The sequence below is a fragment of the Schistocerca americana genome, chromosome 2 (assembly GCF_021461395.2).
Source record: "Schistocerca americana isolate TAMUIC-IGC-003095 chromosome 2, iqSchAmer2.1, whole genome shotgun sequence".
NCBI lineage: Eukaryota > Metazoa > Arthropoda > Insecta > Orthoptera > Acrididae > Schistocerca > Schistocerca americana.
The window spans coordinates 657,709,003-657,735,970 of NC_060120.1; the positions used below are offsets into that span (position 1 = coordinate 657,709,003).

At 43.0% G+C, this 26,968-nt stretch overlaps 1 protein-coding gene across 1 annotated transcript in view; it reads left to right on the forward strand.

Moving 5' to 3' along the window:
* LOC124589894 overlaps window positions 1-26,968 on the forward strand; it is a 53,295-nt gene that overhangs the window by 17,075 nt on the left and 9,252 nt on the right. Inside the window, exon 2 of the mRNA XM_047131606.1 lies at window positions 15,334-16,216. Within this exon, the coding sequence (XP_046987562.1) occupies window positions 15,353-16,216 (864 nt within the window). The 5' untranslated portion in view covers window positions 15,334-15,352. The remainder of the gene's footprint in view (window positions 1-15,333; window positions 16,217-26,968) is intronic.

Here is a 26,968-nt window from a genome sequence, read left to right on the forward strand (position 1 = left end):
CCGGAGCGAGTATGGTGGGTCTGACACACCGGTGTCAATGTGTTCTTTTTTCCATTTCCAGGAGTGTAGAACGACGAGGACACCTGCAATGGACGAGGCAGTTGACGATAACCCTAATGTCAGCGTCAGAGAAGTTGCTGCTGTACAAGGTAACGTTGACCATGTCACTGTATGGAGAGTGCTACGGGAGAACCAGTTGTTTCCGTACCATGTACAGCGTGTGCAGGCACTATCAGCAGGTGATTGGCCTCCATGGGTACACTGCTGCGAATGGTTCATCCAACAATGTGTCAATCGCCATTTCAGTGCAAATGTTCTCTTTACGGATTAGGCTTCATTCTAAAGTGTTCAAATTGTAAATTTTCACAATCAACATGTGTGGGCTGACGAGAATCCGCACGCAATTGGGCAATCACGTCATCAACACAGATTTTCTGTGAACGTTTGGGCAGGCATTGTTGGTGATGTCTTGATTGGGCCCCATATTCTTCCACCTCAATGCTCAATGGAGCACGTTATCGTGATTTCATACGGGATACTCTACCTGTACTGCTAGAACATGTGCCTTTACAAGAACGACACAACATGTGGTTCATGCACGATGGAGCTCCTGCACATTTCAGTCGAAGTGTTCGTTCGCTTCTCAACAACAGATTCGGTGACCGATGGATTGGTAGAGGCGGACCAATTCCATGGCCTCCACGCTCCCCTGGCCTCAACCCTCTTGACTTTCATTAATGGGGGCATTTGAAAACTCTTGTCTACGCAACCCCGGTACCAAATGTAGAGAGCCCGCATCTCGTGGTCGTGCGGTAGCGTTCTCGATTCCCACGCCCGGGTTCCCGGGTTCGATTCCCGGCGGGGTCGGGGATTTTCTCTGCCTCATGATGGCTGGGTGTTGTGTGCTGTCCTTAGGTTAGTTAGGTTTAGGTAGTTCTAAGTTCTAGGGGACTGATGACCATAGATGTTAAGTCCCATAGTGCTCAGAGCCATTTGAACCATTTGAACCAATTGTAGAGACTCATCGTGCTCGTAATGTGGACGGCTGTGATACAATACGCCATTCTCCAGTCTGCATCAGCGTATCAGGGATTCCATGCGACGGAGGGTGGATGCATGTATCCTCGCTAACGGAGGACATTTTGAACATTTCCTGTAACAAAGTGTTTGAAGTCACGCTGGTACGTTCTGTTGCTGTGTGTTTTCATTCCATGATTAAAGCGATTTGAAGAGAAGTAATAAAATGAGCTCTAACATGGAAAGTAAGCGTTTCCGGACACATGTCCACATAACATATTTTCTTTCTTTGTGTGTGAGGAATGTTTCCTGAAAGTTTGGCCGTACCTTTTTGTAACACCCTGTATGTAATTTTGTAGGCACCTTCATTGGTACATGTCGATCCTGCTAGGAAACTATATTTCGAATGTAGTTAATATTAAAGAAGTAAGAAATTACAAAGCCACACTTCATGCTGCCTTTTTACTGCATGAAGAGCGAAAAATGTCGTAAGCGATGAACTTTTTTCCTTTCATCAGCGCGGTTCCGGACTGAACGGCCTAGAACCGCTGGGCCACAGCGGCCGGCTAGTCGTTTCTCCACAAATAGCTCCGTAACATGTCAGAAACAGTGTATCCAATTTTCGGAAGTTAATTCGTGCAACAAATTATATAAAAGCCATATTGTTTCAACGATTGCTGGTGCCACGCCCCCTTTTGTGATCCATCGTTAGATTTGCATTTACAGAAAGGTATCTGCATTTTCAGTGATTAACGTCGACCCTCAGTGTTCTTATTGAGCAATTAAACTTAGGTTAAACGTCTGTTACAGTAAAAATTCGATAAGTCTGGTGTATAAAACGGCTTTTTCTCCGAAACTGAACTTACGTCACCATCAATGGACCTGCTTATAGAAAAATACACATCCTAGAAATAATTAATAACAGTGCAATGATGCAACATTAATGTCAAGAAATACAGAAAATAGTGAATACATAGGAATAATTAGGCCTATTGTGGCCTATTACACTTCCTGTCATTTTCTAGGTCTGCCAGGAACGCTTTTCCTTAAAAATATCTTTCTCTGACATGATAGTCTTTCTGTATTCATTTTTTGCAAACGTTCATTCTCTTTCTTTTTGTCTTCGATCAGTTTTTCTCTCACCGTCAAAATTTTCAATTCCTTTCAAATATCGTCATTTCGTACTGTATTTGTTCTTTTGCGTCCCTCCATTGTTCTATGAAATTTCATTTATACTAATTATACTTGATTTTCTTGTCATATATTTAGTAAGCACGATTCAAATCCACATAATACGGTTGGAAACATGGCTGTTTTGTAAAATTTCAGTCATGTTTGTTTCTGTCTTTTATGCCCAAAATATATATTGGTTTGCCACAAACACACTCAGCTCTACTAAACTTAATCTTTACATCTCCTTTGTATTCATTTGATATTTTACATCCAAGATAGTTAAAATATTTTAGATGTTCTATTGTTTCCTCTTCTAATGACTATCATCCATCTTCATGTCCACAAATGTTTACGCCTCTCTTTTAAGCGTGGGGTACCTAGTCAGCTTCCGGCCAACATTTCTTTCAATCTAGGTGTTGGTCGCTGCTTTAAAATAAGTTTTGAGTGGAGCGAGGAATGACTTACCAAGAGTCTGGAGAGCATGTGTAGTATGAGGGCGTAAACAGAGCAATGAAACATTTTCAGCTTCTGCGAGTTCAAGGAGCGCGATTGATGTGACATGCGAACAATGTCCACCGAGAATTACAACGTTATGCCCTTTCGCTTTCCGGAACAGAAACACATCCTTAAACAACTTAAGAAATATTTAGTTGTTTATATAAGCAGATTTTTCGTTCATATAGACTTTGGAGCCGTTGAGAAGTCCATCTTGGAAATCAGGCATTAAATAGATTAAAGATGGAGGAAGAAATCTTCCTTGTGTAGAGCAGCATGCCACCAAGCTTACAGTCTCTCCATTTTCTCCAATTATAACTTTATTAACTACCTTTTCTCCTTTCCTTGCTACAACTTTTCCTACTTTATTTATTAGTTGGATCCCACTTTTATCAACATTAAAAATCTTTTGAGGTTTATCCCTCCTCAATCAGTTCATAAAAATCATTTGCTGCTTCTCTAGTGAGCTCTATTGCCGTTGCCATTGACAATCCCTCAGACTTTCTAATAGACAGATCAAGGTGACGACGCACAAAGCTTGGAAGCCAATCGTATCCCGCCATCTTTTTATCGTTATTAAACCTACGTTCAGTTTTTAAGGCGACCACAAATTCATATGCCATTCTTCTCACTGCCGTCTGGTCCGGACAAAATCCAGCGTCACCAAGTTCCTTGATGTGTCTGACAAGCCTCTCTTCATTTTCCGCTCCAAGACTACCCCGAATACCACAAAAATGGTATTACCAAAATTAGGGGGATGCGCAGTCTGTACCGAATGCGGCAACTCTCCCGGACTTACTATACATGAGAAGTAACAGGATGGTACGGTCGTCAGCTCGGTAGTGGTCATCATCATCATCATCATCATCATAATTTAAGACTGATTATGCCTTTCAGCGTTCAGACTGGAGCATAGCCCCCCTTATACAGTTCCTCCATGATCCCCTGTTCAGTGCTGACATTGGTGCCTCTTCTGATGTTAAACCTATCACTTCAAAATCATTCTTAACCGAATCCAGGTACCTTCTCCTCGGTCTGCCCCGACTCCTCCTACCCTCTACTGCTGAATCCATGAGTCTCTTGGGTAACCTTCTTTCTCCCATGCGTGTAACATGACCCCACCATCAAAGCCTGTTCGCCCTGACTGCTACATCTATAGAGTTCATTCCCAGTTTTTCTTTGATTTCCTCATTACGGACACCCTCCTGCCATTGTTCCCATCTGCTAGTACCTGCAATCATCCTAGCTACTTTCATATCCGTAACCGCAACCTTGTTGATAAGGTAACCTGAATCCACCCAGCTTTCGCTCCCATACAACAAAGTTGGTCGAAAGATTGAACGGTGCACAGATAACTTAGTCTTGGTACTGACTTCCTTCTTGCAGAAGAAAGTAGATCGTAGCTGAGCGCTCACTGCATTAGCTTTGCTACACCTCGCTTCCAGTTCTTTCACTATGTTGCCATCCTGTGAGAATATGCATCCTAAGTACTTGAAACCGTCCACCTGCTCTAACTTTGTTCCTCCTATTTGGCACTCAATCCGTTTATATTTCTTTCCCACTGACATTACTTTCGTTTTGGAGATGCTAATCTTCATACCACAGTCCTTACATTTCTGATCCAGCTCTGAAATATTACTTTGCAAACTTTCAATCGAATCTGCCATCACAACTAAGTCATCTGCATATGCAAGACTGCTTATTTTGTGCTCACATATCTTAATCTCACCCAGCCAGTCTATTGTTTTCAACATATGATCCATAAATAATATGAACAACAGTGGAGAAAGGTTGCAGCCTTGTCTTACCCCTGAAACTACTCTGAACCATGAACTCAATTTACCATCAACTCTAACTGCTGCCTGACTATCGATGTAAAGACCTTTAATTGCTTGCAAAAGTTTGCCTCCTATTCCATAATCTTGTAGAACAGACAATAACTTCCTCCTAGGAACCCGGTCATATGCCTTTTCTAGATCTACAAAGCATAGATACAATTCCCTGTTCCACTCATAACACTTCTCCATTATTTGCCGTAAGCTAAAGATCTCGTCCTAACAACCTCTAAGAGGCCTAAACCCACACTGATTTTCATCCAATTGGTCCTCAACTAATACTCGCACTTTCCTTTCAACAATACCTGCGAAGATTTTACCCACAACGCTGATGAAAGAGATACCTCTGTAGTTGTTACAATCTTTTCTGTTTCCATGTTTACAGATTGGTGTGATTACTGCTTTTGTCCAGTCTGATGGAACCTGTCCCGACTCCCAGGCCATTTCAATTATCCTGTGTAGCCATTTAAGACCCGACATTCCACTGTATTTGATGAGTTCCGACTTAATTTCATCCACCCCAGCCGCTTTATTGCACTGCAATCTATTGACCATTTTTTGCACTTCCTCAAATGTGATCCTATTTCCATCATCATTCCTATCCCATTCTACCTCGAATTCTGAAATATTACTGATCGCATTTTCACCTACATTGGGCAACTCTTCAAAATATTCCCTCCATCTGCCGAAGGGATCCACAGGATTTACCAGCAGTTTTCCTGACCTGTCCAAAATACTTGTCATTTCCTTCTTACCTCCCTTTCGAAGACTGCTAATTACACTCCAGAATGGTTTTCCAGCAGCTTGACCCATAGTCTCCAACCTGTTTCCAAAGTCTTCCCACGATTTCTTCTTCGATGCAGCAATTATCTGTTTGGCTTTGTTTCTTTCTTCAACATAACTTTCTCTGTCTAACTGGGTTCTGGTATGTAGCCATTTTTGATACGCCTTCTTTTTCCTTTTACAGGCTGCCTTGACTGTATCATTCCACCAAGCTGTTTGCTTCATCCTACTTTTACACACTACTGTTCCAAGACATTCTTTAGCCACTTCTAGTACTGTGTCCCTGTACCTTGTCCATTCCTTTTCCAATGACTGTAATTGACTACATTCAACTAACTGGTACCTTTCTGAGATCGCTGTTATGTACACTCCTGGAAATTGAAATAAGAACACCGTGAATTCATTGTCCCAGGAAGGGGAAACTTTATTGACACATTCCTGGGGTCAGATACATCACATGATCACACTGACAGAACCACAGGCACATAGACACAGGCAACAGAGCATGCACAATGTCGGCACTAGTACAGCGTATATCCACCTTTCGCAGCAATGCAGGCTGCTATTCTCCCATGGAGACGATCGTAGAGATGCTGGATGTAGTCCTGTGGAACGGCTTGCCATGCCATTTCCACCTGGCGCCTCAGTTGGACCAGCGTTCGTGCTGGACGTGCAGACCGCGTGAGACGACGCTTCATCCAGTCCCAAACATGCTCAATGGGGGACAGATCCGGAGATCTTGCTGGCCAGGGTAGTTGACTTACACCTTCTAGAGCACGTTGGGTGGCACGGGATACATGCGGACGTGCATTGTCCTGTTGGAACAGCAAGTTCCCTTGCCGGTCTAGGAATGGTAGAACGATGGGTTCGATGACGGTTTGGATGTACCGTGCACTATTCAGTGTCCCCTCGACGATCACCAGTGGTGTACGGCCAGTGTAGGAGATCGCTCCCCACACCATGATGCCGGGTGTTGGCCCAGTGTGCCTCGGTCGTATGCAGTCCTGATTGTGGCGCTCACCTGCACGGCGCCAAACACGCATACGACCATCATTGGCACCAAGGCAGAAGCGACTCTCATCGCTGAAGACGACACGTCTCCATTCGTCCCTCCATTCACGCCTGTCGCGACACCACTGGAGGCGGGCTGCACGATGTTGGGGCGTGAGCGGAAGACGGCCTAACGGTGTGCGGGACCGTAGCCCAGCTTCATGGAGACGGTTGCGAATGGTCCTCGCCGATACCCCATTAGCAACAGTGTCCCTAATTTGCTGGGAAGTGGCGGTGCGGTCCCCTACGGCACTGCGTAGGATCCTACGGTCTTGGCGTGCATCCGTGCGTCGCTGCGGTCCGGTCCCAGGTCGACGGGCACGTGCACCTTCCGCCGACCACTGGCGACAACATCGATGTACTGTGGAGACCTCACGCCCCACGTGTTGAGCAATTCGGCGGTACGTCCACCCGGCCTCCCGCATGCCCACTATACGCCCTCGCTCAAAGTCCGTCAACTGCACATACGGTTCACGTCCACGCTGTCGCGGCATGCTACCAGTGTTAAAGACTGCGATGGAGCTCCGTATGCCACGGCAAACTGGCTGACACTGACGGCGGCGGTGCACAAATGCTGCTCAGCTAGCGCCATTCGACGGCCAACACCGCGGTTCCTGGTGTGACCGCTGTGCCGTGCGTGTGATCATTGCTTGTACATCCCTCTCGCAGTGTCCGGAGCGAGTATGGTGGGTCTGACACACCGGTGTCAATGTGTTCTTTTTTCCATTTCCAGGAGTGTACTTGTGCCTGATTTCCTTGTCCTGAAGTTTCTCCACTCTTATCCTCCTACATATGGACCTGACCTCCTGCACTTTCGGCATCACAATCCCAATTTCACTGCAGATTAAATAATGATCAGTGTCATCAAAGAATCCCCTGAATACACGTGTGTCCCTCACAGCCTTCCTGAATTCCTGATCTGTTATTATATAGTCAATGACAGATCTGGTTCCCCTGCCTTCCCAAGTATACCGGTGAATGTTCTTATGTTTAAAAAAGGAGTTTGTGATTACTAAGCCCATACTGGCACAGAAATCCAAGAGTTGTATCCCGTTCCTGTTGGCTTCCATATCCTCTCCAAATTTACCCATAACCTTTTCATACCCTTCTGTTCGATTTCCAATCCTGGCGTTAAAATCACCCATGAGCAGAACACTGTCCTTGTCCTTTACTCTAACAACTACATCACTAAGTGCGTCATAAAAACTATCCATCTTATCTTGATCTGTCCCTTCACAATGCGAATATACTGACACAATCCTAATTTTCTTGCTAGACACTGTCAAATCTATCCACATCAGTCGTTCGTTTACATACCTTATTGCAACTACGCTGGGTTCCATTTCTTTCCTGATGTAAAGCCCTACACCCCATTGTGCTATTCCTGCCTTGACTCCTGACAGGTAGACCTTGTATTCTCCCACTTCCTCTTCTTTCTCACCCCTTACCCGAATGTCACTAACAGCTAAAACGTCCAGCCCCATCTTACTTGCAGCCTCTGCCAGCTCTACCTTCTTCCCAGAGTAGCCCCCATTGATATTAATAGCTCCCCATCTCATTACCATTTGTTTGCCAAGTCGTATCTTAGGAGTCCCTGGTTTGTCAGTTAAAGGTGGGACTCCGTCACCTCCAAAGGTCCGAGGCATTTTGCTCTGATTATTGCCAGCATCATATTTAAAGTACCAGGGAAGCAGGTTGCTAGCCTTACTTGCCCCGAGTCCCATTGGGGTTTACCCCTAACGGCTGAGGGACTAACCGATGGATTTGGTAGTCTTTGTCATATGAGCACAAAGGTGACCACGACTCAGAATATGTCCGAGATGCCCAGCCTTATTCCAAACTAACTGGTATCCCGACTGTCGGGACCACTTACTTGGCCACTCATACGTTGCCCGTGGTTCATGAACTAGGACATGACTACAGGAACCACACCATGGTGTACTAATGAAATAAATTGTTATATTCAGCAGCCTCAGTGAGTCCTTCTTTGAAAATCACTTTCTTCCTACATATGAAGGGTGCGGAGCACTGGGTATATAATACGACTGAACTACGCCTGCTGCTCTTCCTGTTCTCGTGGCAGCGTCTCCACGTTAAGTCCCGGCCACGGGTATGGAATTTCAATGTGCCGCTACTGGAAATGTATGTAAACTGGGAAAAATAAGATTAGCGTGTGAACGTAAAGCCTGTCCACATGCCCTGGCGGGCCCTTCGGTACCGACCAACCACCGTGTCATCCTCTGCCAGAGACGTCGTTGGATGCGGTATGGAGCAACAAGGGGTCAGTACACCACTCTCCCACCCGTTGTCAGTTGGAGCCGCTGTTACTCAGTCAAGTAGTAGCCCAGCTGGCATCAGGGGGCTGAGTGCACCCCGTTCCAGTCCTCACACCACGGAAAAATGGCTGTCAGCCACGCTGACCGCTTAGTTACGGAGGCAGAACAAAGTTAGTGTGTGCTTACCAAAAAGAAGACAGAGTTCCACAGTCTATAGTTCAATTCTTTTATCTTGGCGGTTTGCGCATGCCCGCCCAGACGCGGGAGATTGCTGCGTTGCCAGTTGTACGCACCAAGAGAAGCAGCGCCATAGTATAGTATAGTTCGCAAATTTATGTTTTGAGGTGAGCGCGCAGTTTATAAAGTAAAGCCACCACGGCTGCATTAACCCTTTCAGTGCTACAGAGACGTGCTCCCCGCATTCCGCGCTGTGCGCGATTTTGTCATCACTGCACTGCTCGCCTGTGCAGACACATCGTGTTTCGACTGCTTTGACACACTTTATCATTCGATTTCACAAGAACTATTTGGCCCAAAAATTTGATTTTTACACATATTCTTGACTGATACCTTCCCCCCCATCAATGACTTAATTTTGTTTCGATGTTCAACGCAGTTATTGTGCAGCATTAAATGTAGTAAATCATTGCACGAAATTTTGAAGAGTCTGCAAGGTAAAAATCCACAGCGCATACTTTCCGTATGGTCGATTTTAGTTGCCACTAGAAATTTCAAAAAATTACATTCAAACGAATAAAATTCATAAAGTAAGACACTTTGATATTGTTTTTAAGTAAAGAAAATATTAAGCACCAAACAAGGTTTGAACTGAGAACCCCTAACTTAGCAGCCATTCACTATAATCATTACGCTAACGCAACTCCTTATTTAGCAGCTCTCCCAGCGGCGGAGCTTAAAATATAACGCAAAATACCGACAAACGCTGTTGGTATGACTATGAATTACTCACGTTTCGTCGAAGTACAATAGGAAATAAACAATTACCGATGTTCTTTATTGCGAAAAAGCTATCGGCTGAATTAGGAGGCTTATTGTTTGTTTGGTTTAATTAATTAATAGAATGTGAAGCGATTGGTATAAAGAATGCTTTTTCCAAACTTTCTATAAAAGAAAGTCTGCTATCAAGACATTGCTTTTGTTCAACTACTTTATTTATGACTGAACGTTTCTAAAACTGAAGACACTCGTCCGTGCTCTGCACTGCAGTCGAGCTCTGGCAACGTCGTTCTCTGTTAATTGGCTGACTGTCTCTTGTGAAGTCAGATGCGCAGGACGAACCTAAACCGGCCGCCGTCGTAAATGACGTGTACTTTAGTAAGCCAAATATAAGGACTAAATGCGCTTAAAAATTTTACTGTGTGCGCGGTACGCGTCTGCGCAGTAGCTTTGTCGTGATAACGCCAAGATAAAATCAAAACAGATGTCTGGTATTAATAACTAATAGAATTACCAATCTGTCTAGTCACAATGGATACACAGAGCAGTATAATGGCCCAAGAATACGTAAATCACTGATTTGGTCTCTCGGTGGCCGTCCTATTCCCGATGGACCAGCTACCTAATTGCTATCTGCTGCTTTCCCATGTCCCTTTCGACGCTGTCGTAAACCTCGCATTCGCCGAGTACTGGACGTTTTAGGCTTTTCGGATTCCAGCTGCTGAGAATTTTTCCGGGTTGTATGGCCGTAGTCCATGGAATTCTTCAATCCCTGACGAAGTTATGGTTTACATAGCGGATGTTTTCCCAGCAGATTTGACTGCTCTTTTCAGACACTGCCTTACCTCTAGTCAGTTCCAGTGGGAAGATGAGTTTCATGAGCAAGTTGATGGTATGGCCATGGGTAACCTATTGAGTCCTACAATTGTTAATTTTTACATGGAAAAATTGGAACAATTAGCCCTGGAAAAAGCGAGTAAGAAACCATGTCGATGATATCGATATGTGGATGATACATTTGTTGTTTGATCACGTGGCAAAAAAAACTTTAGAGGAATTCTTTTGTTATTTAAATAGTATACGTCAAAAAATCCAGTTTACCATGGAAATGGGAAAAGACAATGCAATATCCTTCTTGGATGTCTTTGTCATGAGACAGACTGATGGCAGCTTGAAACATAAAGTCTTTCGGAAGGTTAAACATACCGACAGATACTTGCATAAGGATTCTAATCATCATCAACAACAGAAAATATGTGTAGTTAAAAGTATATCGGACAGAGATAAAAGGATTTGTACCCAGGAACACCTGGATACCGAGTTAAAACATCTAAAGCAGGCTTTTGAGAAGGTTGGGTACTCTAATAAGGAAATAAATAGAGTTTTGCGACCGAATAAGAGGAGGCCTAAGGACAACGATAGGACACAGCGATGGTAGAACACGGTTTCTCTACTCTTCATGAAAAAAGGAACGGACCAAATAGGCAAGATTCGAAGGAAATATGACGTTCGACCGATTTTCAAACCAACTAAGAAAATAAGCCAAGCACTTCGTTCCGTTAAGGATAAACGCCCCCCTCTGTCTGCAAGTGGTGTATATAAGATTCCGTGTACGTGCGGCAAGGTTTACATTGGATCTACAAAGAGAAGTATGAATACACGGTTGAAGGAACACAAAAAACTTATCCGACTAGGGAAAACAGACAAATCAGCCGTGGCGGAACATGCTCTTCAATCACGTCATCACGTAGTGACATTTCCGGAAACTGAAGTTTTATGTACTATGACTAACTATTATCCACTGCTGTATAGAGAAGCTATCGAAATATGTAAACATGGGGATAATACTAACACAAAAGAAGAAGCCATGAAACTCAGTGATATATGGACTGTTGTCCTACACAATCGATAGCTAAAAATTTTATCTTTGACAAGTTTTATCTCTGCTATCACGTGAAATCCAGACCACGCCCACTTTCCACGGTATTTAGGCCGCTCTTCGACGTCCGACTCGTCAGTCGGCAAGACTCAGCACAACCAGGAGCACCTCCGAAAATGTCCAGCGTAGCCTTGGACGAAACGTCAGGGATTGAAGAGTTGCATGGACCACGGCCATACAACCCGGAAAAATTCTCAGCAGGCGAAACATCCGGTCATGAAAGCCTTCATTGTATGGTTTTCGGATTCCTTTCGACGTGTACTTCCCCCTAACTTGCGTTTTCTGTAATACAGAGCGTATTTACAGCCAATTTACGAGGTACTTGATTGAGAAGTAGACAACGGCCGGGAGAGCGGTGTGCTGACCACATGCCCCTCCTTATCCGCGTTCAGTGGCGCCTAACGGCAGAGGACAACACGGCGGTCGGTCGGTGCCGTTGGGCCTCACGAGGCCTGTTCGAACGGAGAGAGTTTATTCCTATTCAGTTTCGTACCGATTTTCACTTACATTCGAATATTTTTACTGTCTCACTTTGGGTCCTAGTAGTGCTCTGCCCAAATCAGTCTCCTAGCTAAGCGCGTTCCCGCGCTACACCAATTTGTAACTTTACACGAAGCTAATTCGTAACAATTACGCACGTGAACCAACACTGGCAAAATGACGTTAAAGGCAAAATAAATACTGAGTGACAAACATGTATAGATATGAGCTATCCGTTTTCGCCACAGTCATTGCTTACGCATTATTAGTCTCTTAGTTATTAATGATTCAAGGCTGATGGCTCAAAAAAATGGCTCTAACCAGTATGGGACTTAACATCTGAGGTCATCAGTCCCCTAGAACTACTTAAACCTAACTAACCTAAGGACATCACAGACACCCATGCCCGAGGCAGGATTCGGACCTGAGATCGTAGCAGCAGCGCGGTTCCGGATCGAAGTGCCTAGCGCCGCTCGGCCACAGCGACCGGCCAGGCTGATGGTATTTTGTAACACAAGGAAGTTGGGCCGACGTGCCAGAGGCGTGTGTCAGCTTCAACGGTACACCACGTAACACGATGGAGTAGTATTTGAGGATGGGTGACTGGATTTGGTCGCAAGCGACTTCTGACCTGCGTGTGCTTTGCAGCGAGGGGGCCGGCCGAAGGCGCGCCTAAGCGGGCCTTGGAGGGGTCTTCCGGCTACCGGCGAGCAGCGGCTCTCTGTGTGACTTGTGGCCGTCCAGCAGCCACCCAGCCACGTGGGAACGTCGAATGTAAAGGAGCGGACGTTATATTAATTCCGCCACTAGTACGCATAAAGAGATTGTTATGTATTGCTCGCATTAGTGGACATACAGAGCAAACATAGTAGATACACTGAAGGACGATATATCGAATTAAAGAGGGGAGCAACACGATTCTGCCAGTATGTACACATAAACTATTATCAATATATCTGAAAGGACACAGTACCTAGAAGTTTTCTGTAACCATAACTCAAACAAAACTTCAATAACTTTTATATTATTAAGGTGTAAAGGAGACCAAGCACTCAAATTACTGCTCTCTGCGATGTTCATCAGCTGAGATACTTCCATGTTTTATAACACAATCAATTTAACCAAGACACGCGTTGTAACTTACTTGTAATTGAAAAGTGATATAAAATCTGATACAAGACACATGGACAATCAGTAGAGCAATATGCATTGGTGGACGTTGTTTCACACAGCGTCCGTCATTTACAACTCGTTCGTAAGATTTATACACTTTATTATTTTTTATTTTTTTTATAAATGTGCGTAGTTTTGCACATAATTTGAAAACTATTAGAGGTATCATAACTGTGAATTCCAATAAGGAAGTGGTGCCATATCCATATTTGCTGTAGTATTTTGCGGCACATAGAATATGAACAGCTTCTAAGCACTGAAACGAAGTTTTGCAGTTGTTTAATTTTTAAATTTGGGTGAACTACAACATATAAAATTAAATGTAAGATATCAGTTTTATTTATCATTATATCGCACAGATAATGGTACAATCAGATTTTAAATACCATTTATGTGTTAAAAGTTGTGAATTAGTCTGGTGAAACTAAGACGTCATTAAGTGATGTAGATTCAGGATTTTCCGTGGAGAAGTGGTCTGAAGCTTTACAAGGACGGTGACCATCTTGTAGAACGACAGTGTCCTGTACGCCCTGGTTGAGGCAACATCTGTGCAGCCCTAAGTGACGACTCAGATGCACACATCTAGGAGGTAGAGATTTTTCAGTTCGTCAGTTGCAGCACTTAGAAATATTTTCCGTGGTTTCACTGAGTACTAGTCAGGGCTCTGATTTACTTCTGCTAGCAGTTTGGCAGAATTTGTAATTTTGTGTCTGAAGTGGTTTGGGACTCTGAGTTTTGCACTGAGGCTGAGCTTCCCCTCAGTTTGCCGGTGAGGGAATATTTATGTTAGTAATTGACACTTAGGCTATAGCCCTGTGTTTTGATGAGACGCTGATAACATGAGCTGCTATGAGATTTAGATGCAACTAACTTTTAGGTGTGAATCCTGTCTGTGTATTCCAGCTGGTTTTAATTTCATTATTTCTGTACAGTGAGTTCGCTAACCACTATACTGAAGGCTGCAGCTGTTTTTAGATCACTTAATAGCGAAATTGCTTTCACAAAACAACAAATCAATTTGAATTTTTAAGGGCAATAAACTTTTGTAAGTTAAAATTTAAACATTTTAGTAGCTGTTCGTTATTAACGCAAATTTCACCTACGTAGAGATTATTAACCATTTGTCTGTCTGATAATTACACCATCGGCGAATTTATTAGTTGCTATTATTATGAAAGGGCGCTAAAGAGAGTTAGTTTTAGTTTAATATTTAAGCCCTTTAAGTCACAACCATCATGAATTTTGTGCCCCTCGCATAAGAAATATTCGTCTTACAGGTAAGAGGCACTTGGTAAGTTGTTTTCAGCTGCTCAGAGGATCTGAATGAATTAATTGCGACACAAACATTGTCGACGTAAGATTTGTTGTGTGGTGTGTTCAAATTCGTTCACAATATTGTTCCTAAAACATATTAGAATTATTTTTAATTCGTAAGCTATTTTTCATTGTTCACTATTTTTGCTAATAGCTGGAGAACCATCGATGGACATAAGAAATAGCAGTAAACGATTCTAAATGGTTACCAGCTGAGTAACAAAAAACGGCTCTGAGCACTATGGGACTTAACTTCTGAGGTCATCAGTCCCCTAGAACTTAGAACTACTTAAACCTAACTAACCTAAGGACATCTCAGACACATTCATGCCCGAGGCAGGATTCGAACCTGCGACCGTAGAGGTCACGCGGTTCCAGACTGTAGCACCTAGAACCGCTCGGCCACCAGGGCCGGCAGCTGTGTAACATCTGACAGAGAAGCATGAGTTGCCATCTTCTTTCAGCGACAAATATTACCATTGAAATTGGCATGACATTCTGCTTGGTTTTTTATTGGTATCGCAATAAGAGCAATAGGTAAATCTCGAGTTGTATTCCAACATCGTTCTGCCACTGAATTTGGTGTACTGAGAACTCTTATTCTGGATCAATAAATAGTGCGTCTCATTAACCACTTTTGTGTAAATCATGGGCAATATTTTATGACATTTTTATCTGCATAGGTAAAAACCGAGTGTCAATCTATTTTACATATCAAAAGATGTTTCAGGTTGAAAAGATAGATGTTTTACAGCATCTGAGAACAATGTGGCTTTAAATGAATTAAATTTAGCACTCAGTTACTCCACAACTATGATGGAATCCTCTGTTCTTTTTTCAGGTCCAGGCAGCCTAACAGCATGGAATCATCCAACGACTCTCGAGGTCCCCCTCCTTCTTGGATCAATAACGAATTCATAGAAACTGCCCTGAAAAATAAAGAAGGGGACCAAGTTTCTGTAGATTCAACGAAAGTACAATACGCGTGTGCGGAAGGATCTGGCTACGCAAGTTTATTGTTCAGAGTCACTGTCTTTCTAAAGGGAGCAGACGACGAAGAAGAGGCGAGGAAGGAATCGCTACTGGTGAAAACAACTCTTCTATCTGGACCCATGAAGGAACTGCTGGACAACTGCCAGGTGTTCAGAATCGAGTCACGAATGCTGCATGAGGTGATGCCTCAAGTCCACAAGCTCTTGGCACCATTGGAGGGTGAGGACTTCCGGCCGCTGACAGCTCGCTGCTACGACTGGGGAAAGCAGCCGGCAGACTTTCTGGTGCTGGAAGATTTGTCAGCAGCCGGCTTCAGGATGGCTGACGCAGGACGGCCTCTGGACTACCAGCACTGCAAAATGGTCCTGCGAGCTTACGCCAGACTGCACGCCGCCTCAGCCTGTCTGATTGACAGGCAACCCGACTACAAGAGCGCGTTCACTGGGAATATGTTCACAGACAAGAATACTAAGGAATATTTCAGATCATTGGGGGGTACGATATTGCGTGCGCTGGCGGACGAGCTGAACAAATGCCCTGGGTACGAAAAATATGCCGAAAAATGCAGGACTTACATGGACCGCGTCGCTGATACCGCATTTGATGTATATGAGCGACTCAAGGACAACACCAAGCTGTGTGTATTGAGCCATGGTGACTGCTGGAAGAACAACCTGATGTTTAAGTACGTGAACGGAGCACCGTCAGAAGTCAGACTTGTCGACTTTCAGGTAGGAATACCATCATATTGTGTCTGTTCTTCCTCCATAAATCTTAATTCTCTTTCCCGAAATGAAGTACAGGGAATCATCGTGCCTGAAGTAGTATCAGCCACCATAAATGTCACACTTTTAATCTCTCGTTTTGCTGGAGGGTCGTTTGAAATACAGTTGAAGATTTTATTTGTGCAATGTTTGTGTGTTACGTTAAATATTGTTACAAAGGATCATTATGAATATACAGTTTCACAAGGTTGTAATTTTCTCTCAGGCTATCATTAATTTTTGATCTTACTACCAACCGAAAGAGATGACTTCGTACCTCAGATGAACACTATGTGCATCCTACTTGCAACACAACTGGCGGCCGGTGTTAGCCACATTCTCGCTGGGTCCTCTCCTGCAGGTCTGCGTGACAGTGCAATGGTGAATTATAGCAACGTAACTGAAGCAGATCGACATAAATTTTCTCCATAGAGAAACCTCACGGAAAGAATCACACACTGGAAAGTTGAGCGTGTGGTGCTGTTCTCCACGGAAGCTATTTTTTACAGCTGATCAGAGATAAATCCATCGAGTTGGTAAGTGGCAGTTTGCATAGCCCTGGATGTTCACATGTTTACCATTGTGGAAACAAAGTGTTGGATAATGCATTCTTTTTTTCTCTCCTTACGTTCTGCTGAAAATTGTGAAATTAATTGATTCTCCAATTAGTTCAGGTACGCATGTCCTGTGACAGTTCTTTCCTCGAGGAAAATGTAGTAATAAATCCTTCATTTGGAAGCGACACAACACGCACTGTCTTTTTGGGTCATGTGTTCAATCCCAATGAATGGTGTTCTTCCGTCGGTTATTTTTCACTTATTGTCCTCTAGCCATGTCGTTTTATGTTTGTAGATGGAAATGGAAATGAGCGTTTGGCGTCATTGGCCGGGAGGCCCCTCGCGGGGCAGGTCCGGCCGCCATATCGCAGGTCTGATTACATTCGGCGCCACATTGGGCGACCTGCACGCCGGATGGGGATGAAATGATGATGAACACAACACAACACCCAGTCCCTGAGCGGAGAAAATCTCCGACCCAGCCGGGAATCGAACCCGGGCCCAGAGGACGGCAATCCGTCACGCTGACCACTCAGCTACTGGGGCGGACTGTTTGTAGATGACAATATGAAGTTGTTGAAAATGAGCAGCAGCAATCATTCGGCAAACCAAAGACGAAGGAGTGATTTTTATTTTTGAAGCAAGTGTGTTAGTACTTGTACTGCTCTACAGCACGTTTAAATGTAGACGTTTCTGATAATGAGTGCCTCATCGTAGGCCGTCAGTACAAAAAGTCTGAGACTGATTTAATAAAACATAGATAAGATGGTGGCTTTAAGCTTTCGGTGTCCTACATAGGTTCCCCCAACTAGAGTATACCGCATTGAAAGTTCCTAAGGCCATGTGAAACTGTCAGCAAGATCCTTCTTTGGCGTGTTGTTTAACTCATAAGTGACGTTCGCTTGAATGTTAGTTATGTTTTCGAAGCATTGACCATTCATTGCAGATTATCGTTTTGTGGTAAGTTCGTATCGATATTAGCACGTAATGATTGTTTCAGAAAATAATGTCCACGTTTTGCATTTCAATAAGATCGAGACCAGCGCCCAAGCGTCACTTGCAGGTGTGCTAGACAAACTTTGCTCACACTTTTCTGTTCTGCAAAACATTGTGGAAAATGTCTCGAATATTTGATTTAGAGATGTTGCACTCTCACGAGTTGTGACGCCACAACGTTCACAAATTACGGTCGCACGCACACTACTAACACTGTCTGCAAGTAAGTCACGTCTGTTGTTTACAACAACTGTTAGGTCAAACTCCCACCGTAGGTACTGCACTGACGTGGCTAATACGCCTGGAGCAAAAACAGTCTCAGAACTTTTCGGACGGACGATGCACGCACATTTTGTGCTTCAATCTCCGTGTCCGCACTGCTGTCATTTGATTTTATTGTGTTATTTGTTACGTTCATTAGAATGCCAGTCCTCAAAACATCTGAAATTATTTAAAACTGTTTCCGTAACCCACAATGAGAACATCTACAGTTCAAGAGCGTTCGATTATTGCCTCTTTGAGAATGGCACAAACATCGGAATTCACCGACAGCGAATTATTCAAAAAGAGACAGCTACAAGTAGAAAATTGCTATATTTAAACACTGCAGGCATTCAGACTCACATTTTCATGTTAGCCTTCCTTATTCCCTGTAGGGCTACGTAGATCAGCTGAACTATGTTACCCGTAATCGTAAATCACATATGAACAGATAGTCCGTTGTATTAGGGTAGCCCATGTTATTCTCTGTTCCTTTATGCTTTATCATTGTTCTGTTCGTTTTGTTCTTTCTTAATGCTAGGTTACGGGTAAATAAACATTGCATTTCATTTAATATTTCTCGCAATTTTTCCTTCTTCAGTCAAAAAGACGAGATATTCTATATACATTTTTATTTCATGTACATACTCTTCTCATTAAATGTTTATTTATCAGTACTTTGAGACATAATCTAAGTAACAGCGGAGATACTTACCACCAATAACTTATATTCCTTGTGTGTTTACTTTAATTATTACAAACCTCATTTTGAATATAGTAATGTATTTGTCCGCCTGTACGCATCTTCCCGACTATACTTACATTTCTGAAAATCTTTCTAATTTTACATTGTTGAAGGCCTGTTCTGCAATATATATAAATTCCGTGAAGCTTTTGTCAGTTTTTAACTATTTCTTCATGAGTATGTATGGAACTAGAATTACTTTCTTGGTAAATTGTTTCTGAAGTCAAGCCGATTATCGATCTGAACTGCTGGAGTTATTTCAACTTTCATGTTTCATTTCCTAAGCAAGAAAAGATGCAAATGAAGCTGTTCGTAACAACGGCGTTACAAGTCAGTGGCCCAGGGAATGCCACGAAACATTTACCAGACCATAACGCTCCATCCTCCGGCGTAGACCCTTCCGACGATTGTTGCAGAGCCGTCCTCGCCAACGCCATCTCACCGATCGAGCATAAAGCGCAATTCATGTAGTCGCCATTTAGAGGAAGTCCAGTTGCGGCACAGGCGTGTAAATTCCGGCCTTCGTCGCCGATGATCCGCAGTCAGCATTGGTGCATGAAACAGGAGCCTGCTGCAGAGACCATATGCACCAACGTGAGCTGAACAGTCGTTGAGGAGACAGTGTTGGCAGACCCTTGGTTCATCAGGGTGGTCGTTACTCAACAGCTGCGCGTCTGTTCGCCTGTACACATCTCCGGAGCTGTCATTCACCCCTGTCATCTATGGTCCGTGGTACTGCACAGTTGTCTTAGCACCGGATTAAGATATCGCCATTTTGCCATGCACGGTATACAGGGTGTGCGAAAAGTCTTTCCCTGATTACATAAATTGATAACTCAGGCTAGAAGTATGATACAAATATGAAACTGGTGTCCAATTGTTTACAAACTATCAAAGTTTTTTTCACACATCAGTAAACTTCCACATGAGCACCCTTGGTAACACGTAGCACATCTAGGCGATATTCAATTTCCGTCCACACATTAGCCAACATCACTGGAGGTATCGATGCAACGACTGTAGTTATCCGTTGCCGCAGGGTTTCAAGATCTGGTACACGTGTTCGGTAGACCTCGTCTTTGACGAAACCCCATAAAAAGACGTCTAATGGGGTTATGTCAGGAGAGTATGGAAGCCAAACCGTTAGCCCATCACGACCAATCCATCGCCCAGGAAAGGTCATATCGAGATAGGCACGGACGTGCAAACCCCAATGAGGCGGTGCACCGTCTTGCTGAAACAAGACATCGGGGTGACACTGAAGCAGCTGAGAAACAGCATACAGTTGCAACATGTCCAGATACACTGCAGATGTGATGGTAGCCTCAGCGTAGAAGAATGGCCCCATAATTCGATCGTGCAATAGCGCACACCAAACATTCACCTTTGGACTGCCTCTGGTGCACTCCATGACGTCGCCAGGGGGTTGTGAACCCCAAATGAGCACATTATGGCGATTCACTACTCCACTGACAAAAAAGGTCGCTTCGTCGGAAAAGGCAATTCGTCTGAGATAACTATCATCGTCCTCAATACGTGACAGCATTTCGACCGCAAAGTTAAATGGCTCTGAGCACTATGGGACTTAACATCTATGGTCATCAGTCCGCAAAGTCATATCGACGTGTACTGTCATTGGGCAACAATGGAAGTGGAAGTTTGCTGATGTGTGAAAAAAACTTTGATAGTTTGTAAAAAATTAGATACCAGTTTCATATTTGTATCTTACTTCTAGCCTGAGTTATCAATTTATGTAATCAAGGAAAGACTTTTCGGACACCCTGTACTTTAACTATGGCGGCACACGACCGCGTTACAAATTCAGCCGTTTTAGGAATGCCTCCACTCTTGACCCGAAAGCCAATGAACATGCCATTTTGGACGTAACACAAGTTTAGTTTAGTTACATCATGTTCCATAGATCATTTTCAAGATAATTTTATCGATATGATGTGGAACAGTTCAGATTACAAGATATATATACACACATGAATAGTGCTAATATTAATTTTACTGAAAATTTTAGTTCTACACATGCAACTACATTTAGAGGTACATTTTTTTACCACTTCTGAAACAGAAACTCGTCCATGGAATAGAAGAAGTTGTCCAAAAGAAATGATTTTAAGCTAGATTTAAAACCTGATCTGCTACCTGCCACACACTTCATGTTTTTGGGCAAATGATCACAGATTTTTGTTGCTGAGTAATGTACTCCTTTCGAGCAACTGACAGTTTCAGTAACGGGTAGAAAAGGTCATTTTTCCCTCTACTGTTCTACGTATGAACATAACTGTTCTTCGCTAATTGAGATGGATTATTTATAACGAATTTCATTAGTGAATGTATGTACTCTGATGGAGCAGTTAAAATACTTTACTCCTTGAATAGGTGCCTACATGACGTCCTTGGGTGAACACCACTAATTATTCTCTCTTTTTTGCAATCAGTACTTTATGTCTAAGTGGCGAGTTACCTCAGAAAACTATTTCATAAGATATTATTGAGTGGAAATATGCAAAGTACGTTAGGAGGCTGATCTGTTTATTACCAAGACTAGCGATTGTACGAAGAGCAAAAGAAGCTGAACTTAATTGTTTGAGAAGCTCAGTAATATGCAACTTCCTGATTCCACATTACGACAACGCCGCTCTGTTTTCCACGTCCCCCCGACACGCTTTATATCTATCCACAGCTAGTGCTGTCACCTACCTTCTACGGGAAGATATTGAAGATATTAAGGAATAACTTTCATTTTACTAAAGGGAGCTGTAGAGGGTAAAAACTGTAGAGGAAGACAGAGACTGAAATACACCCAGCAAACAATTGAGGTAAGTCGCAATTGCTGCTCGGAGGTGAAAAGTTTGACACCGGAGAGGACTCCATGTTGTTGTTGTGGTGGTCTTCAGTCCTGAGACTGGTTTGATGCAGCTCTCAATGCTACTCTATCCTGTGCAAGCTTCTTCATCTCCCAGTACTTACTGCAACCTACATCCTTCTGAATCTGCTTAGTGTATTCATCTCTTGGTCTCCCTCTACGATTTTTACCCTCCACGCTGCCCTCCAATGCTAAATTTGTGATCCCTTGATGCCTCAAAACATGTCCTACCAACCGATCCCTTCTTCTAGTCAAGTTGTGCCACAAACTTCTCTTCTCCCCAATCCTATTCAATACCTCCTCATTAGTTACGTGATCTACCCACCTTATCTTCAGCATTCTTCTCTAGCACCACATTTCGAAAGCTTCTATTCTCTTCTTGTCCAAACTAGTTACCGTCCATGTTTCACTTCCATACATGGCTACACTCCATACAAATACTTTCAGAAACGACTTCCTGACACTTAAATCTATACTCGATGTTAACAAATTTCTCTTCTTCAGAAACGATTTCCTTGCCATTGCCAGTCTACATTTTATATCCTCTCTACTTCGACCATCATCAGTTATTTTACTCCCTAAACAGCAAAACTCCTTTACTACTTTAAGTGTCTCATTTCCTAATCTAATCCCCTCAGCATCACCCGATTTAATTTGACTACATTCCATTATCCTCGTTTTGCTTTTGTTGATGTTCATCTTATATCCTCCTTTCAAGACACTGTCCATTCCGTTCAACTGCTCTTCCAAGTCCTTTGCTGTCTCTGACAGAATTACAATGTCATCGGCGAACCTCAAAGTTTTTACTTCTTCTCCATGGATTTTAATACCTACTCCGAATTTTTCTTTTGTTTCCTTTACTGCTTGCTCAATATACAGATTGAATAACATCGGGGAGAGGCTACAACCCTGTCTCACTCCTTTCCCAACCACTGCTTCCCTTTCATCGCGAGCATCAAACGATCAAACGTCCTTCACGTGGAGCAATAAGCACTCTTAGAAAAAGCTACTTGGCCTTTGATTTTTGAACTGTATCCTACTTGTGAAATTGCTTTTACTGTTTAGTATATCCTATATAATACGATGCAACGAAATGAATGGAATGCAATACAATCCTCAAAGCGTTTAATCCATACCTCCATACAAGCACGGTGCATTTGTGCCGGTGAGCCTCAAGCGTATCTTATAGCTTCTGAGACGCTTGAAGACTCACAACGGTATCATCCAGTGTCTGTACGACAGAGAGACGTCGTGCCCTTAGATGTAAAACGTGATAGGCTTTCAGTGAGGCTGGATTTTACTAAGGTATGGGAGCGTAGTCACTGGTAACAGGCACACACATCAGGGCAGTTGACGTTGCACGTACACATATAATAAAATAAGCAGTCATCAAAAGGACAACACAAATTGCTGAGTAATCCAACAACTCTCAGACGAAGCACTGTGCTCTTATGTAGTTACCGTCACCGCAGGAACAGTTCACCATATGAAAATACGTAGATCCATTGTAGCAGAATACCAAAGCATTCAGTGGACCCAGCTACATACGGGGCAACCCTTCATCAGTAAACCTATCTAGACTGCTGTGTGTCACTATCAACGTACAACTAACGCTGCAGGAGAAACAAACCCGAGAGAGATCAGAGCACTGCGGAATGCAACCTGAGCGCGACAAGTAATACGGGCATTACTGTGCTGAAAATCAAGTATCCTGAGTGAATGGACAAAACTGTTTCCGAGCAAGGCACCCAGTACATACCGTCCACAGATTCACTATTCTGCATATATTTCCAGTGCAAGATAGACACAAAATAAATCAAGTAAAATGCAAATACTCTTAACACTCATCGAAGACCAACGGTCCCTTTGACCAAAGTACTTAGAAATCATCTCTGAATAAACTCCGAAATTTTGGCGGTGTTATTCGGGCTCAGCTTGTACAGTTGTTCATAAAATATCGATCACAAAGAGTTCATTTCTGAGAGATGGAAACAACAAATACAAACTGAGTGCCTTTATTTGATTCCAAAGTAATCTCTCGGGGGTTTTCAACGCCCCCTTCCCAGAAAAACTACTTTACGGTAAAATATTTTATTTCTGCATATATCATTTTGCAGCTAACACTCTGAGAATAAAGTAGCATAAAAATTAAGTATCTTAAATGCCAAGGAACTCTAGAAATTATAAGGTTTGATTGGCAGAGGATATTTGCCCGGTGTTTATCTGAGGGCCTGTCCATGTGGATGGGCTTGCGGCATGACGGGCAGAAGAGAACATTTCAATCAGTAAAAGGCTGGCACTTTTTTTGAGCCATCGGACTTCTGACTGGTTTCACGAGGTCCGCCACGAATCCCTCTCCTGTGCCAATCTCTTCATCTCAGAGTAGTACTTGCAACCTACACACTCAATTATTTGCTGGATTTCTGTCTTCCTCTACAGTTTCTGCCCTCTACAGCTCCCTGTAGTATCATCGAAGCCATTCCCTGGTGTCTTAACAGATGTCCTATCATCCTGTCCCCTCTCCTTCTCAGAGTTTTCGACATATTCCTAATTTTCAACATTCGTCTGTAGAACCACGTCTCGAATGCTTCGATTGTCTTCTGTTCCGGTTTTCCCACCGTCCATGTTTCACTACCATACAATGCTGTGCTCCAAACGTACATTCTCAGAAATTTCTTCCTCAAATTAAGGGCTATATTTGATACTAGTAGACTTCGTTTGTCCAGGAAAGCCCTTTTCGCTAGTGCTAGTCTGCTTTTGACATCCTCCTTGCTCCGTCCGTCATTGGTTATTTTGCTGTCTAGGTAGTAGAATTCCTTAACTTCATCTACTTCGGGAATATCAATCCTGATGTTAAGTTTCTTGCTGTTCTCATTTCTTATACTTCTCATTACTTTCGTCTTTCTTCAATTTATTGCCAGTCCATAATCTGTACTCTTTAGCCTGCAGATCATGTAACTCTTCTTCACTTTCACTCAGGATAGAAATGTCATCAGCGAATCGTATCATTGATATCCTTTCATCCTGAATTTTATTCCACTCCGGAACCTTTGTTTTATTTCCATCGCTGCTTTTTCAGTGTACATATTGAAGAGTAGGGCCGAAAGACTACATCCGTGTCTTACACCCTGTTTAATCCGAGCACTTAGTTCTTGGTCGTCCACTCTTACTATTCCCTCTTGCCTCTTGTTCATATTGTATATTACCCGTCTCTCCCTATAGCTTACTCTCAGAATTTCGAACATCTTGCACTATTTTACATTATCGAACGCTTTTTCCCGGACGACAAATCCTATGCTGTGCTAGTCTTGCTCAAATTATCAACCGCAACGTCAGAATAGCCTTTCTGGTGTCTTTACCTTTCCTAAAGCCAAAGTGATCCCCTTCTAATACCCCCCCCCCCCCAATTTTCTTTTCCATTCTTCTGTGTACTGTTGTTGTCAGCAACGAGATGCATGACCTGTTAAGCTGATTGTGCGATGGTTCTCACGCTTGTCAGATCTTGCAGTCTTCAGAATTGTGTGGATGACATTTTTCCGAAAGTCAGATGGCATATCACCAGACTCATAAATTCTACACACCAACGTGAATAGTCGTTTCGTTTCACTTCCTCCAATGATTTTAGGAATTATGGTCTCATGTTATCCATCCACTTTCCGTTATTTGAATTTAGGTCTTCCAAAGCTCTTTTAAATTCTGATTCTAATACCGGAACCCCTATCTCTTCCGAATCAACTCCTGTTTCTTTTTCTATCACATCAGATAAATCTTCTCCCTCGTAGAGGCCTTCAGTGTACTCTTTCCACTAGTCTGCTCTCTCCTCTGCATTTAACAGTGGAATTCTCGTTGCACTCTTAATGTCACAATCCTTGCTTTTAATTTCACAGGAGGTTATTGTGACTTTCCTATATACTGATTCAGTCCTTCCGTCATTCATTTCTTTTCCGATTTCTTCGCATTTTTCATGCAACCATTTCACCTTAGCTTTCCTGCTCTCCCTATTTATTTCATTCATCAGCGACTTTTATTTCTTATTCCTGAGTTTCCCAGAATATTTTTATACTTCCTCCATTCATCGATCAACTGAAGTATTTCTTCTGTTACCCATGGTTTCTTAGCAGTTACCTTCTTTGTACTTATGTTTTTCTTTCCAACTTCTGTGGTGCCCCTTTTTAGAGACGTGTATTGCTCTTCAACTGTACTGTCTAATGAGATATTCGGCACTGGTGTATCTATAGCCTTAGAGAACTTCAAGCGTACCTCGTCATTCCTTAGTACTTTCGTATTCAACTTTTTTTTTGTATACTCATCCTTACTAATCTCTTAAACTTCAGCCTACTCTTCGTCACTACTACACTGTGATCTGAGTCTATATCGGCTCCTGGGTACGCTTTACAAACCAATATCTGATTTCAGAATCTCTGTCCGACCATGATGTAATCAAACTGAAATTTTCTCATACCACCCGGCCTTTGTCAAGATTACCTCTTCCTCCTGTTATTCTTGAACAGAGTATTCGCTATTACTAGCTGAAACTTATTACAGAACTCAATTAGTCTTTCACTTCTCTCATTCCTTGTCCCAAACCCGTATTCTCCTGCAAGCTTTTCTTCTGATCCTTTCCCTACAGCTGTCTTCCAGTCCCCCATGACTATTCGATTTCCATCTGGCTTCACGTACTGTATTACCCTTTCAGATCCTCATACACTTTCTCTATCTCTTTATCTTCAGCCTGCGACGTCGGCATGTATACCAGAACTATAATTTTCGGTATCGGTTTGCTGTCGATTCTGATGAGAACTACCTTATCGCTGTCTATTCACAGTAACATTCTGCCCTACCTTCCTGTTTACAATGAATCCTACTCCCGTTATACCATTTTCTGTAGCCGTTGATTTTACGCTGTACTCATGTGACCAGAAATCCTTGTCTTCCTTCCATTTCACTTCGCTGATCCATAATCAATCTAGATTTAGCCCTTGCATTTCCCTTTTCAGATTCTCTTGCTTCCCTGCCATGTTCAAGTTTCTGACATTTCACGCCCCGACTCGTTGACCGTTATCCTTTCGTTGGTTGTTCAATCTTTTTCTCATGGTCACTTTCGCTTTGGCAGTCCCATCCCGAATATGGGATATTTTATGGAATCTTTTGCCAATGGAGAGATCATCATGACACTACTTCAATTTCAGGCCACATGTCCTGTGGATACATGTTATGTGTCTTTAATGCAGTGGTTTCCATTGCCTTCTGCATCGTCATGCCATTGATAATTGGTGATTCTT